This window comes from Nilaparvata lugens, chromosome 11 (assembly GCF_014356525.2).
Source record: "Nilaparvata lugens isolate BPH chromosome 11, ASM1435652v1, whole genome shotgun sequence".
Lineage (NCBI taxonomy): Eukaryota > Metazoa > Arthropoda > Insecta > Hemiptera > Delphacidae > Nilaparvata > Nilaparvata lugens.
Window position 1 is genome coordinate 3,282,099 of NC_052514.1, and position 17,834 is coordinate 3,299,932.

The following is a 17,834-nucleotide window of genomic DNA, read 5'->3' on the forward strand; positions in this document are numbered from 1 at the left end:
TCGGGGTGCGGTCCACTTTCGGCACATGGTGCTTTTTGGTCTGGATGTCTTGGCCTCTGTAACACAACATTTCATTAATTAATTATTCCGAAGATAGATTTTTGTCAGGTACAAAAAATCAATTCTGGGTTTCTCACATAAAGGAGCTTATCCCTTTTACTATAATACTTTCCGTATTCATTCGGCTTAGGTGGGCATCTGATGTAATACTAACTGTTCTTATTCGTTAAAATAATCAATTATATTTTGATTGGTTGTCATGGAAAATATTGTACCTAATGTGAAATTTTCATTTTTCAATATTAGGCTATCATCAAAATTTTATATTTGTTTGCTTTTCAAATATAAATTTGTTTAGAAGTAAGCTTTCTTGATTTTGAACTTTATAAAATAGAAACTCAGGAAGTGAAAGTGCACATTTTTAGTGAGAAAACATGATGAACCGAATACATAACCTATAAACTTGGGTGTTGATAGGAAATGACATTGGGTAATACGGCAAGGCAGAACATCCAAAAGGATCTCTCTGCCGATAAAAGGCATATGAATAAATAAATTATATTTTATTAGTCAAGAGAATATATATTATTTTTCAATGATTTAATTATCCTTTTCATAATTGAGATTGAATATTCTGTTGATTAATTATATATTCCTACATTGTTGAAGCCTAGATAGTGTTCAAACTGTTGCAATATCAGCTTTGCACACGACGATGTACTTCTTTCAACTTTGAGCGCTCATTTTAGGTTTAAAAGCTTTATCAATATAACAAATTATTTGAATATTCCTCTTTCCAACCGTATCCTTAGAATTATATTCTAAATGATAGCTTTCTAGTAATGGACGTTTTTTCAAAAACATTGAAAGATCGATAGATCTCTATGGTTAGAAAAAACTAATGTCGATATAAGAAAATTTACTGGACATGTTTTGTTGGGATTTTCATGTAGATCTTATGGTCTTCGGCTGTTATAACTTTTGTGGGACACCCTGTAAACTGTCTTGGCCGCACGGCCGGGTCAGATTGTACGGGCAGCAAGCCGAGACTATCAGCGCAACATAGCTTTACAAAACTACATGAAACTATCGGCTTGTCTTGACCTATTTAATTTGGAAAATAAGCGCCTTATAGCATGTAATATATATTTATGCTACATTTTCTCTATGGTAATGAGGCCCTCAAAGCCATAGAAAGAATCCACTAACTGTACGGTATTACAATCAAATATAAAATTGACTAGGGCAGTTTACCTTCCCCTGCTTGTGATTGTGGAGAGGCTAGACAGACGATGAAGCACATCATCAGAAATATACATGCTTACCAAGGCGATTTAAATGATTTTATCTCGACTTCTCCACAATTACTACACTAATTTGACAACCTCGACATCAAAAATTTAATATATTCACAGTATTTTATTAACCTGACAACGGTCTCATGACCAGATTTTTTCTTTGACTACCTATGTATTTGTGTGCGTCTATATATGTCATACGCTAATCATAGACCTGATAATATTATATTATAGTTTGATTACCTGTGACAACAGTAACAGGTCCCTTGAGGGTGGTTAGGGGTTGTTTGGTGAATGACTTGATGAGACAGTGAATGAGCAGCGACTTGCCCACTTTGGGGGGTCCCACAACCACCACCAGAATGGGCGGGGGCTCGATCGGGGTGCGGTCCACTTTCGGCACATGGTGCTTTTTGGTCTGGATGTCTTGGCCTCTGTAACACAAAATTTCATTAATTAATTATTTCGAAGATAGATTTTTGTCAGGCACAAACATCAATTCTGGGTTTCTTACAAAAAGGAACTTATCCCTTTTACTATAATACTCTCCGTATTTATTCGGCTTAGGTAGCCATCTAATGATATATTAACTGTTCTTATTCGTTAAAATAATCAATTATATTTTGATTGGTTGCCATGGAAAAAATTGTAACCTAATGTGAAATTTTCATTTTTCAATATTATCATCAACATTTTATATTTGTTTGCTTTTCAAATATAAATTTGTTTAGAAGTAAGCTTTCTTGATTTTGAACTTTATAAAATAGAAACTCAGGAAGTGAAAGTGCAATTTTTTAGTGAGAAAACATGATGAACCGAATACATAACCTATAAACTTGGGTGTTGATAGGAAATGACATTGGGTAATACGGCGAGGCAGAACATCCAAAAGGATCTCTCTGCCGATAAAAGCCATATGAATAGACAAATAAATTATATTTTATTAGTCAAGAGAATATTATATTATTTTTCAATAATTCATTTCAGAATTGAGATTGAATATTCTGTTGATTAATTATATATTTGTTGAAGCCTAGATAGTGTTCAAACTGTTGCAATATCAGCTTTGCACTCGACGATGTACTTCTTTCAACTTTGAGCGCTCATTTTAGGTTTAAATGAGGTTTTAGGATTTCCATGTAGAATCTATGGTCTTCGGCTGTTATAACTTTTGTGGGACACCCTGTAAACTGTCTTGGCCGCACGGCCGGGTCAGATTGTACGGGCAGCAAGCTGAGACTATCAGCGCAACATAGCTTTACAAAACTATGAAGCATGAAACTATCGGCTAGACTTAACCTATTTAATTTGGAAAATAAGCGCCTTATAGCATGCAATATATTTTTATGCTACATTTTCTCTATGGTAATGAAGCCCTCAAAGCAATAGAAAAAATCGAATTAAAGAATGGAGCACTCAAAGCAATAGAATGAACCGAATTAAAGTATTACAATCGAAAAGGTAGCTTAAGTTGTTTGTCACCTTCTAAAATTTCTTTCAGCTCGGACTGCAGAATTGAAAGTAAATGCTTTTGGATTTCGCTGAGCGTCCGTCAATTCCTGTACATGTTGGTTCTTCTTCTTATCCTTTTTCTCAGCTTTACGACCTACAAAGAGAAATTATGTTAATAATTTTTTAATCTTCACTAGTATCATTTTAATGCGTAATTTCATTTTAAATTTGACCAAACCTTATGTGAGAGAATGTAGCCTTATCTGGTAAAGAATATAGACCTATGAAATATGAATGAGGGTTTGAAAATGCTACTACTGGAATATGATGACTAATAATGTGAGGTTATGTACGGTATCTACTATGTAGATTTGATAATTACTTGTTTAGATCTTTCTTACACTACAGTTTTAAAGATATTGTTCTAAGAGAGTTTTGTAGACGTATGCTATTTAATGCATAGATTAATAAAATTAGATTCAATGAGCAACTTTACTGAATAACAATAATCATTAAAATTCTATAAGCTTCAAAGGTGCGGAGAGGCACCTACTGTAAGTTATTGGTCATAACAAGGTTCCGTAAGAGAATGTAAAGTATTATATTTCATTAGAGCCCAAAACTTGAAATCTCCATCAATTGTAAATCTTAAAATTTGAGGTAAATGAATTTTATAAATAAAACAGTACGGTTATACACGTGTGTATTGACATACCTGAATGAGGTTTCTTGTGAGACTTTTTCGAACCATCATTTTGATCATCCATTGTTTATAAACCTATAAACAATCAACAAATTAACAACTTGAGATTAGATTACATATAAGTTAAAGATATTTTGAATAAAATCCATTATTTTGCGTTTCTTGTTAATCAGCAAATTACAGGTTATATTCACAAAACAGAAAACACACGACTTGCTAGTTGGAAACTAGAAAACTGAACTGAAACTGAGCCAGTGCTTCCTGAATAGCAGCCGTGGCAGTGCAAAAAAGATGGCGGCAACTAAGCCGCTAAATTCAAATATCGCCTGCACTCTACAACATAATGATAATCCATCCTCAATCAATAATTTTTTTTTAAAACCCGTTCGTATTCTTTTCAAAAATGAAGTGTTTCTAAATAAAAAATCTGATATGTTATTGCTTTTGAAGCTTGTGTCCTATACTCACGCATATTATTTATTTATAGAATAAAGTCAAAATGAAATACAATATAAAAAGAATATCAATCAATGACCAATTTGATTCATCTCAAAAATAATAAATCTGTGATTTTGTAAAATCTACTCCTATTCTTGAGTTATAAGCATTTGAATATGAGTGATTTCTCTGATCTGCGAGTATAGGAAAGATTTTATGTTTCAGTGAATAAGTAACTCACTCTGTATTGTAGCGAAACGCCCCATATATAGCACAACACTTGTTAGGTCAACCTCTATCCATAGTTCGAAAATTAACCAAAGCTGGGAGATTTGTATTTCAAATGAAATCCATGAATTTTGGAAGAAAGATTTCATGTTTCAGTGAATAATATAATAGGTAGGTACTGTTGAAAACGTACTCTTAAAAATTCTCCCCAATCATTTAAGAATTCTCCTCCGTCTTCAGTTCAGTACAGTACAGAACATTAGGTACTTATTCCAGAATAATGAGAGTTTTTGAATGCTCAGAATATTATTTATAGAAGGCAATAGATTTATAGAAGAGGTTCAGGAAGAAAATGAACAAATTTGCCTCTTTAATGCCTTCTTAACTCTACTGCGATTTGCATGATGGCGACGGAATTTTCTTGACAGAGTTGGCACATTTTTTAAGCTGTAGGTGATTGGTTACATGAGATCTTCGCTGTCGCAGATATTGCATATCGCAGTTCACTGTGTACAAGCCTTAAGCTGCAATTAGTCCATGTAGCATTACCTATTAGTACTCTCCATTACCCACTCACAAGCAAAACGTTTATGTGGGCACATAGAGTAGCCTACTGTAAAGATGCCGTATACCGATAGAGTAATGATACCTAATTAGTGAGTTCAACGTTATAATGGCAGTGGTTGATTAGCAATGGTATTGCTAACCTTGTCTATCATTCAACAACAAAGCGGATATTGTTATCTCTTTCTCGCTTTACTCTGTTGCCAGATTGTCTTTTAACAATGTAGAATTAATAATTAACAAGATATTTTATCTTAATTATGAAAATTCATTATGAAATTATTGAAAAATACAATTTCTTGCTTGATAAAATATAATTGATTATTTTAAACGAGAATGAACAGTTAATATTACATCAATAAACCTGTATCAGATACCCTCCATAGAAGTCATTGACAAGACAGAGGATCGGCAACGTTGCTCTCTTATCTTTCTCCACTGCCATTATAACGTGGACCCAGGGGTGCCCATCCCCCCAATGGTCCATAAAATTCCCCCTCCCCCATATTTTCAAAATTTGGTATCCATTTAGGTACTTAAAAACTATATATTGAAAAATCCCCCCATCTCCCTAGTTTTTTCCAAAAATCCTCCCCAAAATTCAGCCTCATGTCGCAACTTGCGACATCAAAACATGGTGTGGGCACCCCTGCGTGGACCTCACTATAGTACCTTATCATTTGTCTCTGGTGTGCATCATCCTCAATGAAAAAAGTAACTTATATTTAAAGACAATGTAAGGAAATATTGATGGTATAAACATTACAAAATAAATGGAAGAAAGATGAAAAATTACGTCAAATATAAAACATAGTAAATTAATGTAAATCATCTCACTGAATAGTGAATTTAGCAAGATGATAATAGCATAGAGAAACAATAGCATAAGTAGATATCCCATGGTATAGGGCGTTTATGTCGCAACTTTCACTGTCGCAACTTTCCATGAAGCTGTCTGACGCTGGTAGTCTCTCATATATTGTGCCGTTCATACACTCTCACCCCAACAAAGCAGTAAAATCTATAATAATCGACAGTAATCGGCTTGAGTTAACAGTAAAAGTTGCGACATAAACGCCCTATACCATGGGATATCTACTTACGCTATTGTTTCTCTATGGTATAATAGTGAAATAGAATATAAAGTAAAAACAGAAATAGAATATTAAAGAATGAAGATAAAAAATTCAACTTGAATATTATAAAGATAAATCAAATAAGAGTTAAATTAAAACGTAATTTTGTGTTGAAACTTTGACAAAACAATAATGAAATTTTCGATATTTTCTTGCTGCATAAATAATACAATTCACTCGCTTATGTATAATGCAATTTTATTAATTTTTATTCATCTTATCGATTACAAAATCTATTTATAAATCTTCAACATTCAATAGTCAACATAACTGGCGCAAAAATACTATTTGATAAAATTTAACAATTTCTATAAGAAATTGATGAGCATATTTATAATAACTTGCGTAAGATTGATTGATAAATAATTTGAGTATGGTGAGACTTTGTGATGAATTTTTAAAGAGATGTTTTAGGCAAAAGTTTGTGAAATTTTGAGAGATGTGCTTGATGAAAATAATAGATTGGAATATGGTGATCGATCTGAATAGATGTAGAATTTTGTAAAATGATTGATTGAAAAGGAAGTGTAAGAGATAAAGTGAAGGATTGAATGGAGAGAAGGTAAAGAAAATGAATTATAGTAGAAGAGAGAGTTGAAAAATCATTTTCACAAGTAGCCTAGGCTAGCTAGTATATAGAAAGTGAGAAAATTTGTACATAAGAATTGCTTTATAAATTATAAATTATTATGCTTTATGAATTATTATATGCTTTATAAATTATTAATAGTTTCGACAACATCCCAGTGTTTCCATTAATTATGAATAGAGTGAGACAATGATTCGTCGTCAAGCTGTGACTACTCGTGAAATGAAAATTTATACGAACACATTACAGAAAGAAGAGATTTTCTTGTGTTGTGTTATTAATCTGACGTATTAGTGTTTGGAATAATTTATTACAAATCGAGATCACATTTAAAGCAATGCTCAACTTTAGTTTTACATGATGAAGATTCGACATTTTGTAATGCGTTTTTATGGTAATTTAACATTCAAATATTTATTTTTATATCATATTTATTCGCTATAAGTTGCCTATATCGCAATCATTCATATTCAACATAAATATTGCAGAGTCTCTTTTGACCTAATACTGGAGAAAATAGGTTTCTTGTGATTAATGGTAGTGAGAATAAATTTAATACTTTATAAGGCTCAACTCACACTTACGCGACTCAGGTCGAGAAGAGACTCGACTCTAGTGGAGAGCATGTGTTTCCAAATGGTGACGTCGCGGAGACAAGAATCGACTGGTCTGAGTGTCACCATTTGGAAACACATGCTCTCGACTAGAGTCGAGTCTCTTCTCGACCTGAGTCGCGTAAGTGTGAGTTGAGCCTAACTGACAGCAATTCTTCATAAAGCCGCGTTTACACCAAAGCTATTAACAAAATGTTTATTTCTCCGTCCTTATATAGATTCTATTAGATTGAACATAACTTATCATACACATGATGAGCATATGTGTTTGTCAAGTTCCGTTTAATCTAATAGAATCTATAAGGACAGAAGAATAAACATTCTGATAATAACTTAATCCTTATAGATTCTATTAGATTGAACATAACTTATCATACACATGATGAACATATGTGTTTGTCAAGTTCCGTTCAATCTAATAGAACCTACAAGGACAGAAAAATAAACATTCTGATAAGAACTTAATCCTTATAGATTCTATTAGATTGAACATAACGTATCCTACACATGATGAACATATGTGTTTGTCAAGTTCCGTTCAATCTAATAGAATCTATAAGGACGGGAAATAAATATTTTGTTAATAACTTTGGTGTAAACGCACCTTTAACTAACATTATAATGTTGACAGTCTAAAGTAATCTCACTATAGAAAAATATATTAATGTTTTATCCCATCTTTACCAGTCTCACCAACATCAAACCGATAAGAAAAAAGCGCAAGATAACCAACTCAACAATTTCATGATTTCTCTATAATAAAAGGCAATTATTATCGTACCGCTTGTGTTTTACCTGTGGATTATCAAGTTTTTCAGCTAGAAAGCTAAGACTAATTTATTATAAGATTTTGAAATTTTAAATTGGCCTTTCTTTCCATAAAGTCTACTGCTTTCAATAGATTATATCATGTTATCATCTATAATATATATATATAACTCAAGTAAAATTCACTTTACACTGTCAGCATTGTTTCAATGGGAATCTTTGATGTTCCTTACTAGGAATTCTGACAATTTAAAGTGAATACCACTATAGATATATTATTATCTATTCAGGAAGGAACACAGCAGCGTTTTCAAGTATTTTGTGATATTATTACCCTAGTGTATTATATGTAATTTGTTATGATTTTTTGTAGATCTTATAAATATAAATATATTTTTACAATGGCCGATCTTCAATTATATAGTTCTTAAATTTACATTGTCTTTGTAGAGTTTGTTAGTTGATGGGAGCACGGTATATAGAAGAAGACGGTAGGTGTCACGCGCATGTTTGTGCTAAATTTCGGGTGTAGCTGACGTCATTCTATATCAAATCATCTGTTTTTAACAAATAAGTTTCATAAATTGCCAATAGGTGTTAAAAAAGGGCGGTTGGTGTCGATGACGCAACCTAGCTGGCTGGCCACTGCGCACACATTTCATGACCACTACCGTTTTCATCTAAATACCGTGGATGGGAGGATTATTTCATCAATAAATTCATAAAAAAATCAATTGAAAAGTATACAAGAGTTGTATCATTTTATAGTGATGTCCACGTTATAATGGCAGGGGAGAATGATAGGAAAACAACGCTGCCGTTCCCCAGTCTTGTCAATGCCTTCTATAGATGGTAGCTGTTACAGGTTTATTAATGTAATATTAACTGTTCATTCTTGTTTAAAATAACCAATTATATTTTATTGAGCAAGAAAGAATAATGAATTTTCATAATTAAGATGAAATATTTTGTTAATTGATAATTAATTCTGCATTGTTAGAAGTTGATCTGGCAACAGAGCTAAGCGAGAAAGAGATAGCGCTAACCACTTTGTTGAATGATAGACAAGGACAGCAATACCATTGCTAATCAAACACTGCCATTATAACGTGGACCTCACTATAGACGAGTAAAGACGTAATGCTTAAATTATAATAACAACAACATTTTTTATACTGATCGGACCTGAGGCAGGTCACTAATATTATTTGTTTTTCAACATACTGATTGCATGTTTGGAATTGTGTAGTTATTTTGAATTTGAAATATTTGAGACAAACATATTTAAAAAAGACAGAGAATAGTTTAGAGCGAAGTTTCTCAATTCCAAGTCTGTACCTCGAATTCAGGTTGATATATACTTGAATTATTATATTAGGTCATGTGAGAGGCCCTGAAATTGATAAGTTGCGACCTGAAAACTCTGACTTTTTGTGTAGTTGAGAAGTTGATATTGTGGTAATTATTCATATTGAATGAAAAAGACTGAGAAATTTTCAAAAACCACTGATTTATTGATAATTAGAATTCGGTTTCGGTTATTAGTAAATCTCTGTTTATCAGAGATTGACTATGGTGTAATAACCGAATTGTCTTTCTAATTATCAATAAATCAGTGGTTTTTGACAATTTCTCAGTCTTTTTCATTCAAAATCAAAACTCTGACACCAGACCTGAGCCAGCCAGGTCACACGATATTATTATTTTACATTGAACTAAAAATATAGAGGTTTATTCAACAATTAAAATAGTTTTATAAAACATTTGAAATAATGTAACAAGTTTCGTCTTTTTGAGAGCAGTTCAACTGGATTTGTAGTAGTCTAGACCTAAATAATAGAATTTATCAAAAACTGTTAGGATTCCTTATGATAATAGATTTAGAGTGAATCTCATAGATTTCCAGTAAATATACAAATTATTTCAAGTTGTATCTACTAACAAACTCTATTTTATTAAATTACTAATTATCACAATAACGAATTTCAATTCATCTAATTTATAATCGTCTTCATTAAGTGCAGTATACTATCACTATAGTAATTAGATTTTATGATTTAATTATCAAAATCGAATGAAGAGTGCTGGTAATTAGTAGGACAGTAAGAGAATATAGAAGTCATTTCAATTTTCATATCATTAGATTCAAATATTGAACACATTTTTAACAAGAAGTATTAATTTTGTAATTAGTTGAGAATGATTTTAGGAATATAAATATATTATTTTTATGGATAGTTTAAAGAGTTGAAGATTTAATATTCGATGAAAGTTGAGAAAGCTGAAGTGTTGCTCAAGCGGAAATGATTTTAATACTAGAAGATTGTTTTTAATTTTAGTACAATAATGATTACTTATCTTCAGTCTCTTAAGATTTACATTCTACATCCCTTCCCGTTCATTTCATGCTTCACATAGACATCCAATCTTAACATTATAACTCATTAATAAATCTCAATAATCCTAGAATAAACTTAATTTAGTTTTAAAGCTTCGAGTTCGCAGATCCGTTAGTAATTTGATAATATATGATTTTATAATGTAGTTTACATTTTTGAAAAATTGGTTATTTGAGAGGAAAACCATGAATTTGAATTGTACATGAGGTATTTTCTAATAAGGTTTTGAGACAATGGAACTGAATTGGGTAATAAGAATTATGATAAATGTTTATTATATTTATATCGATATTAAGGAGAGAAGTATGATTTTCATTAGAGTGAAAATAATTTTAGGTAAAACGTCAAATTTAGGAAAGTTTCTTGATTATTTTGAATGAATTGCTTGAGTTAATTTGAGTAATAGTGACTGTTTATTATATTTATACCGATATTAAAGGAGTGTAGTATGAATTTTATTAGCGAAAATAATTTAATTGTAAGTAAAAAAAGTCAAATTTAGGGAAGTTTCTTAATTATTTTGGATAAATCCCTTGAGGTACTATTTTAACATTATTTTCATAATAATTTAACAATGATATTTATTATTATACATGAGGGTGTTGTCATTCTCATTATTCTAACAATGTAGGCTATACATTTTTCATCCCATAGACCATTGAACAACATAAACTATTGAAATGTGGTAAGTACGTAGCTTTTTATTATTACAATAAGATTTAATATTAGATGATCGATAATTTTAGTGGGATTCAGTTCATACTGTCAGAATTGCTTAGAAATAACATCAAATCTTTCTATTTAACCAATTCTGACAGTTTGAAATTAAATGTATAACATAAAATATTAATAAATTTAATATTAAAAAATCCCTTTAGTTTCAAAATAATCTGGATAATATAATTGTGATGTTATTTGGGACTTATTTTGATCCAAGATAAAATAATAATAGATGATACGCAAATACAGATAGACTACCTCTTTTATTTAAGCTCAAATTTGAAAGCATAATATTGAAATGTAAGTTATGTTTTATATGATTTACTATAATTATTTTAAAATAATTTATCACACTCAATTCAGACAAAGATCAGGGGAAGTAAAGTTACATAGCAATTATTGGAAGCCAAGTTATAAATACAATCACATATGAAATGCACTTAGATTCAAAAATGAATTCTAACAAACACATAAATGCTTTGTTCATTGTTAAAATTTTTTTTTTGAAATGGAAACACAATATGTTGTTGCAGTTTATACTATTATAGTTTTATCTGAAGGAATCTGGAGCTCCAATGCTCGTTGGCATTATACATTATTAGGCCCGGTTGCACAAAAGCCGGTTATATTTTAACCGTGATTATTTTCATAAGAGCCAACCAGAGAAGCCGTCTTATAAAAAAAGATCTTCTCTGATTGGTTCTCGTGAAATTAACCACGTTTAAAATTCAACAGGGTTCTGTTCAACCGGCACTTAGAGTAGTAAGTTTATCTTCAAACTGTCAGAATTTCTTATAGAGCATTAATATTCCCATTTAAAAAAATCCTAAACGTTTGTAATAAAACTCAGTATAGGTTAAATTGAAACAGAATAACTCAACTTTCAACAACAGATGCCATAAGCTTTGAAACTTAAGCTTTGAAGCTTTGTTTTTGAAACAAAGTCTTTCGCGAATAAAACTAACACTTTAAAAACTACAACAACAATAATTATTGCGTTTCTATCTCATCATTGAACAATTCTACGACTTCTCTGATAAGTGTTGAATTTATTTCAATCAGGCCATTTGTGCAATAATATAAGATACATTTATAAAAAATCTCAACTTCATAATAAATGTATGAATTTTGTAAAATATTTTCTGAGTGCTAACAATGATTAAAATTTTCAATAATTAGAAAACAATTTTAACTGATCGAGTAGTTATTTACATAATTATTTAATAATAGTAAAATTCATATAATTTGGCAACATGTAGGATCTGTTGCCAAGTTATTATTTGAAAACAAATGCATTGATGTATTATAAATATGTACATACAATCAGTGTTTATACATTTGGAAGCTATTGTGAATATTTGTTATTTCAAATTAAGTTTTATCTAAAATTTATTTAAAAACTTCATATATTGTAATGTGTATGTGCACTTGTCAGCGTATATGTACATAATGTAATTAGTCTCTAATTTATGTGCTAATATTTACATGTAATTACATATATAATTAGTTCAACAATTCGGATTCTAAGATCAACATTAGTTTAAGGCTAATTGTGTATACTTCATAAGCTTTTTCGATTCAATTTTATTCCCTATTTAATTATTTATCAATGTTTCCAATAAGTACGCTAGGATTGTTATAGAAAAAGATTTATCGAATTTGTGTATCTTAACCTGTAAGCTTGAGTGAACTTACATTATAAATTTGAATAGTCTATGAATGATTTTGGATATAAATACGGGAAATTTCAACTATCAATTAAAAACATTTTTACAATGGATCGAGAATTTGATGTCAACTAATATTCACTGACATGTGAGTTTTGCCAAGAATTTACAGGAGTTATCGAAATATGATGTTTTTTTTGTATAATTTCTGCGCTCTATTAAAATTTCACTGGATTTAAATATTCTTTCAATATTATTCTTATCTACAAAGAACTATTGATGACTATAATGAATTAAATTGAACTAACCCATAACAATTAACAATTATATTATTTTATAAATTTTTCAAAATATGGAGTACAATATTATTGATCTTTAGCATATTTATTTTCATGAGTTCAATCTCTCAGTTGTTGGAAAACTTGAAAAATAATATAAGATGTTTTTAATAAATTATTTCAGTTGTATATCAATTTTGAACTGGTAACTTACTTCAAGATTTCAAGAGTATAATATGATAATTTATGTAAATATGTTCTTAGAGATACAGTTTGAAAAGGGAAAGACATGCATACATGGAAAAATGAAGACAAATAAATGATCAGTAGACAGTATACAAAACTAAGGTACTCACAACTGATTTGAATGATGAAAAAATGGAAAATAAAAATAAATCAAATAAAACAGAAACTTTATTGATTGATGCAACAAAAGTATATTAAGGTACGTGATCAGTAAATATGTGAAAATGAATTGAATAACAGTAAAACAAACATGTTATTATAATAAAGCAGCTAACAAATACCTAAAATAAATAAGCAATACTTGGGTGTATATCAGTCAATATAATTTATAAAGTGAGTTATCTGTCAAAAAATGACATTTTAAAAGCAAATGTAAAACTAATGATAATAATATAGGTCATGTCAGAGGCCCTGAAATTGATCAGTTGCGACCTGAAAACTCTGACACCAGACCTGAGTCAGTCAGGTCACATGATAATACAAGCAAATGTGACTGATATTCTGCTAATAAAATTGATATTGGATGATCTCATACAGCCTGAGTATTTATGCATATGAATTACCATACACCAAAAGATAATTTATTTCATGAATTGTGTTTTTTACACAATAATTATCAAGTTGGAGTTCTGTGAATTTTCCACTCACATAAATCCATCTAGTTACTTATACTAACTCAACAAATCACCAATTAATACAAAGCATATTATGACAAGTCAATGTGTTTTAACGAGTCAAGGAAACAATAAAAATGATAAAATACAAGTTTCAAAGTCAAATTTTTCCTGTGTTGATCATAAAGTCTCTTTCAATTACTTTGAAGTTTTGTTGGACAGTCTATATCAGGCTAGAAGTGTCCTCAAAATATGCTAAACGAACTTATTTCAAACTTTATTTTTCTCATTGAAATTAGCTAAATTCTTTAAAAATATATGTACAATCACCGTTATTCCACAAGATCATGGAATTCCGTCACCAGATCAACACACTCAAAATAGACTATATATCACACTCACTTATTACATTTTCAGCTATGATGTGATTTCTCTCAAAATACATAAATATATTATAAGTTTACATAGAGAATAATTGATTCATGATAATATAAACATGATGAAATAGAGTAAGTACATGATAGTTTGTACAAGTGAATAAAATTCATTTATTCAATTTGTACAAGTAGGCCTAATACAAAAATGATAAAAGGGAAATGGAGAGAAGGTAACAAGTCAAATATTTAAAATAATACATAAGATGAATTATACATAATACATAGAATATTTTATAATTAGACCTCAACCTTTTCAAATCTTTGGCTAGAGATAAAATTGGCAAATATTTTTGATTAAGACTTAAATTCAACCTCAACTATGAATATCAAACTAAAAAATCTTGAACAATAATTCACTGATGATAAATGTAACCTTTGTTAAAAATACATTAGATTTCACTTAGATTTGAGCTTAAAATTGTGGAAAAATACAAATTTTTCTTCCTTCAAAGTCGAGTCAATCATTAAGATACTCAATAATAATTATCAACTTATAAGCTGAGTAATTCTCCAGACAGAAACCTGTTGTGTCATTATATTGGATAATGAATATTGTTTGTGCAGTACCAATAAATACTAGATTATGAGTTGAAGGGGAAAATATTTTCAAAGTGAAATAGCTTTCCATAACACATAAAGGTGCGTACAGATACACGCGCCGCGAACATGAGCAATTCACTTTTAATCAGCTGATTATATCTGTATTTTTACAGAAACGGTAAGATACAGATATAAAAAGCTTGACATCAGCTGATTACTTTTAACATCACTTTTAATCAGCTGATTATATCTGTATTTTTACAGGAACGGTAAGATACAGATAAAAAAGCTTGACATCAGCTGATTAAAAGTGAATTGCTCATGTTTGCGGCGCGTAAAACTGTAAGCACCTTAATATAGAAGGCCTATCTATATTAATTAGTCCTATCTAATTGTATAAAGATAGAGAATTTATTTTTTGCATAAAGTTCGGTTGAAAACATAGATGTAAAACAAATTTAAATTAACATGTCATTTTTGAAACATCCTTGCCGTAAATTTTCACATCATCTTAAAATCGTCTGCTTATGATTTCGATTTTTATCAAGTTTATAGCACTCAATTATCTACTATCTTTATCAACTATCAACTATCCTTATCTAAAATTAGTTATTCACTTTCTTATGTTAGTTTCCACAGTCATATTGATCCACAATACATTTGATTTACATGCGTTTACATAAATAAAACATAACATAAAAATTGTAAAATATTGAGAAAGAGTATCTCAGTCCACATAATCCTTTATTACAGAAAAAAACAGAAATCAACGTTTTGTTCAAGGATCATAGATAATATACAATGGAATATAAACATATATTATTCATAATTTTAAACTTTCAGCATATTCTACAATCTACATAACCAATTTTATCATTATTTTTTCTTTACATATTGTGAATCTGAACAGTAAACTGCTCCCCACAACATGATGAATTGAATCATGTTTTTATTAATTCGAAGGTATTAACTGGCATTAAAATCAAAGAATTTCAATTGTAAAAGTTAAACAGAATCTGGTCCATACTTTTTTGGGATAAAAGTAGTACTTGATAGTAATTAGTGATTCTAGAATAGTATTGTAACATTGTAACGCTCCGCCGCTAATAATTAATTCATTTTAATAGACTGATTTCAATTGAATTCGATTATGATCATCATATCTATTTAAGCCTTATCCTATGCATACATATTCCATCCAGCACCTTAATATATCACCTCAAACAATTGTGCATCATTGAAATCTGAACATTATCAAAATTCGGGAATGAAATAGACTAATCCTGTTTTTCATTTCCAATCACTCTATGATTATTGATTATTATCTATGTTACTGATGAATTATAGTGCATATGACGCCCTAGAAGGCTATCCATATGTCTCATCAATGTAAAATTTGGAGAAAGTTCTTCATAAAATCGAAATATCATAAGTTTGTCATGAGATAGTTGAAAAAAAAATCAATCACCAGGGGTAAATAGTATGGACTGCACTAGTGTGTATCCATGCTAGGTTGAATTGTGTTCATTACACTAAAGAAACAGAAATCAAGTTGATTCAGTATTATCATAGAATAAAAATTTAGAGAAATTCTTTCTTCATCTTTTCTTTTGCAATTTCAGTTATTATTTTATGAAATTTACTATTACAGTTATCATTTTATCAGAGCGCAAGAATTATTTCAAACAAATAAAATCCGTTGTTGGTTATCCATCTTGTTTTCTCTATTATTATTACTATTAAATTTTGTAAAACTTCAAAGTGAAAAAACACTCACATTCTTTGATTTTGCGACGTCCGTTTCGTGCTGGTATCGCACATTCTCAAGCCAAACAGAATGTTGTGGGAGGACGTCGCCACATCAAAGAATGTGAGTGTTTTTTCACTTTGAAGTTTTACAAAATTTAATAGTAATAATAATAAAATACTCAAATATGCAAAGGTATAGTGTGAATACATTCATTTGTTGTTGATATAAATGCATAATCATGGATAATAATGATAATGATAGAATTAATACTTGGAATTCACATAGTAAGATTCATTTCAAACAGTGAGAAATCTTTATAAGAACAATGCTCACAATTCAAATAATTCTCACATTTTGAAATCTATCTCACTATAGAAATGAACTGAGGAAATAAGCATTACAATATTATTGTGTTCGTATTTCTTAAGAATGGAGGAAGATTTATCATCAAAGTCACTAGATATAGATTATTACGTGTTCATGTCTCTGTGGGGAGAATAAATTATCGTCAAATTAACACTAAAAATGATCATAAATTTAAAAATATAACCGATCGGGGACAAATATTTATCGTTCAATGCCATTAAGAAGGGGATCGTTTGTAATGGAATTCTAGAGTCATGAAACTGTCACAAATTGAACGACCGCCATCAAAGGGATTCATAGCTTTTATTTTTTGTTAAGTTTGTAGCATGAATATTGGAACTTTTCCATAATTGAAGAGACTTGTAATGTTTTTTGACTACATTTCCAGTTTCTTCTTTTATATTTAGTGTAACCAAAGAATCTTCACAACCCATATTCTCTAGATATCATCCATCCAAAAAATGAGCCAGATTTTACCTCATGGTGAAACGCAGTTGAGATAAGATTCTTTATTTCGCATCAAACGAAAACAAAAATTTTTAGATTAATGTTTTTTTTATTTTAAACTGAACCCATTTGAAAACAAAATCCATTTCTGTGATCAAACTGCACTTTCTACAATTTAGGAGTGGTTATTTTGTTCTTTTGGAAAGCAAGAAGTTGAGGGTTTATCGTCCTGAGATACTACAATCAAAATAGAATGAAATCGGTTATAAAATGTGTCTTATCAAAGACAACTCAAAATCTTCAGGAATCACAATTATTATATCTAACAACGGTTCTTCAAAATATGTTAACACATTGGTATTTCATGCAGTTAACATCCATTCAAGAAAAGATTGATGAGTCAAAATCAGTGACTACAAATCCTGTCCTTCCAATATTTACACTGTTATGTGCAAATTGAACGTTTGATATTGATAGAGTAAATTCTCAATCCTCAAGATGGCGGCTCTTCAAATGTTTACACAATAATCTGCACCACATAACTCCAAGGGCGAGACCATACTAGGCGGTTTTTCAGGCA

The 17,834-nt window shown here is 30.1% G+C and overlaps 1 protein-coding gene across 1 annotated transcript in view; it reads right to left on the reverse strand.

Moving 5' to 3' along the window:
• The window catches only part of LOC111051789 (ribosome biogenesis protein BMS1 homolog), a 71,154-nt gene extending 67,453 nt beyond the window's left edge, over window positions 1-3,701 (reverse strand). The window contains 3 exon segments of the mRNA XM_039438171.1: window positions 1,542-1,732; window positions 2,781-2,904; window positions 3,466-3,701. Coding sequence (XP_039294105.1) covers window positions 1,542-1,732; window positions 2,781-2,904; window positions 3,466-3,517 — 367 coding nt within the window. The 5' untranslated portion in view covers window positions 3,518-3,701.
• Between the last annotated feature and the right edge of the window lie 14,133 nt (window positions 3,702-17,834).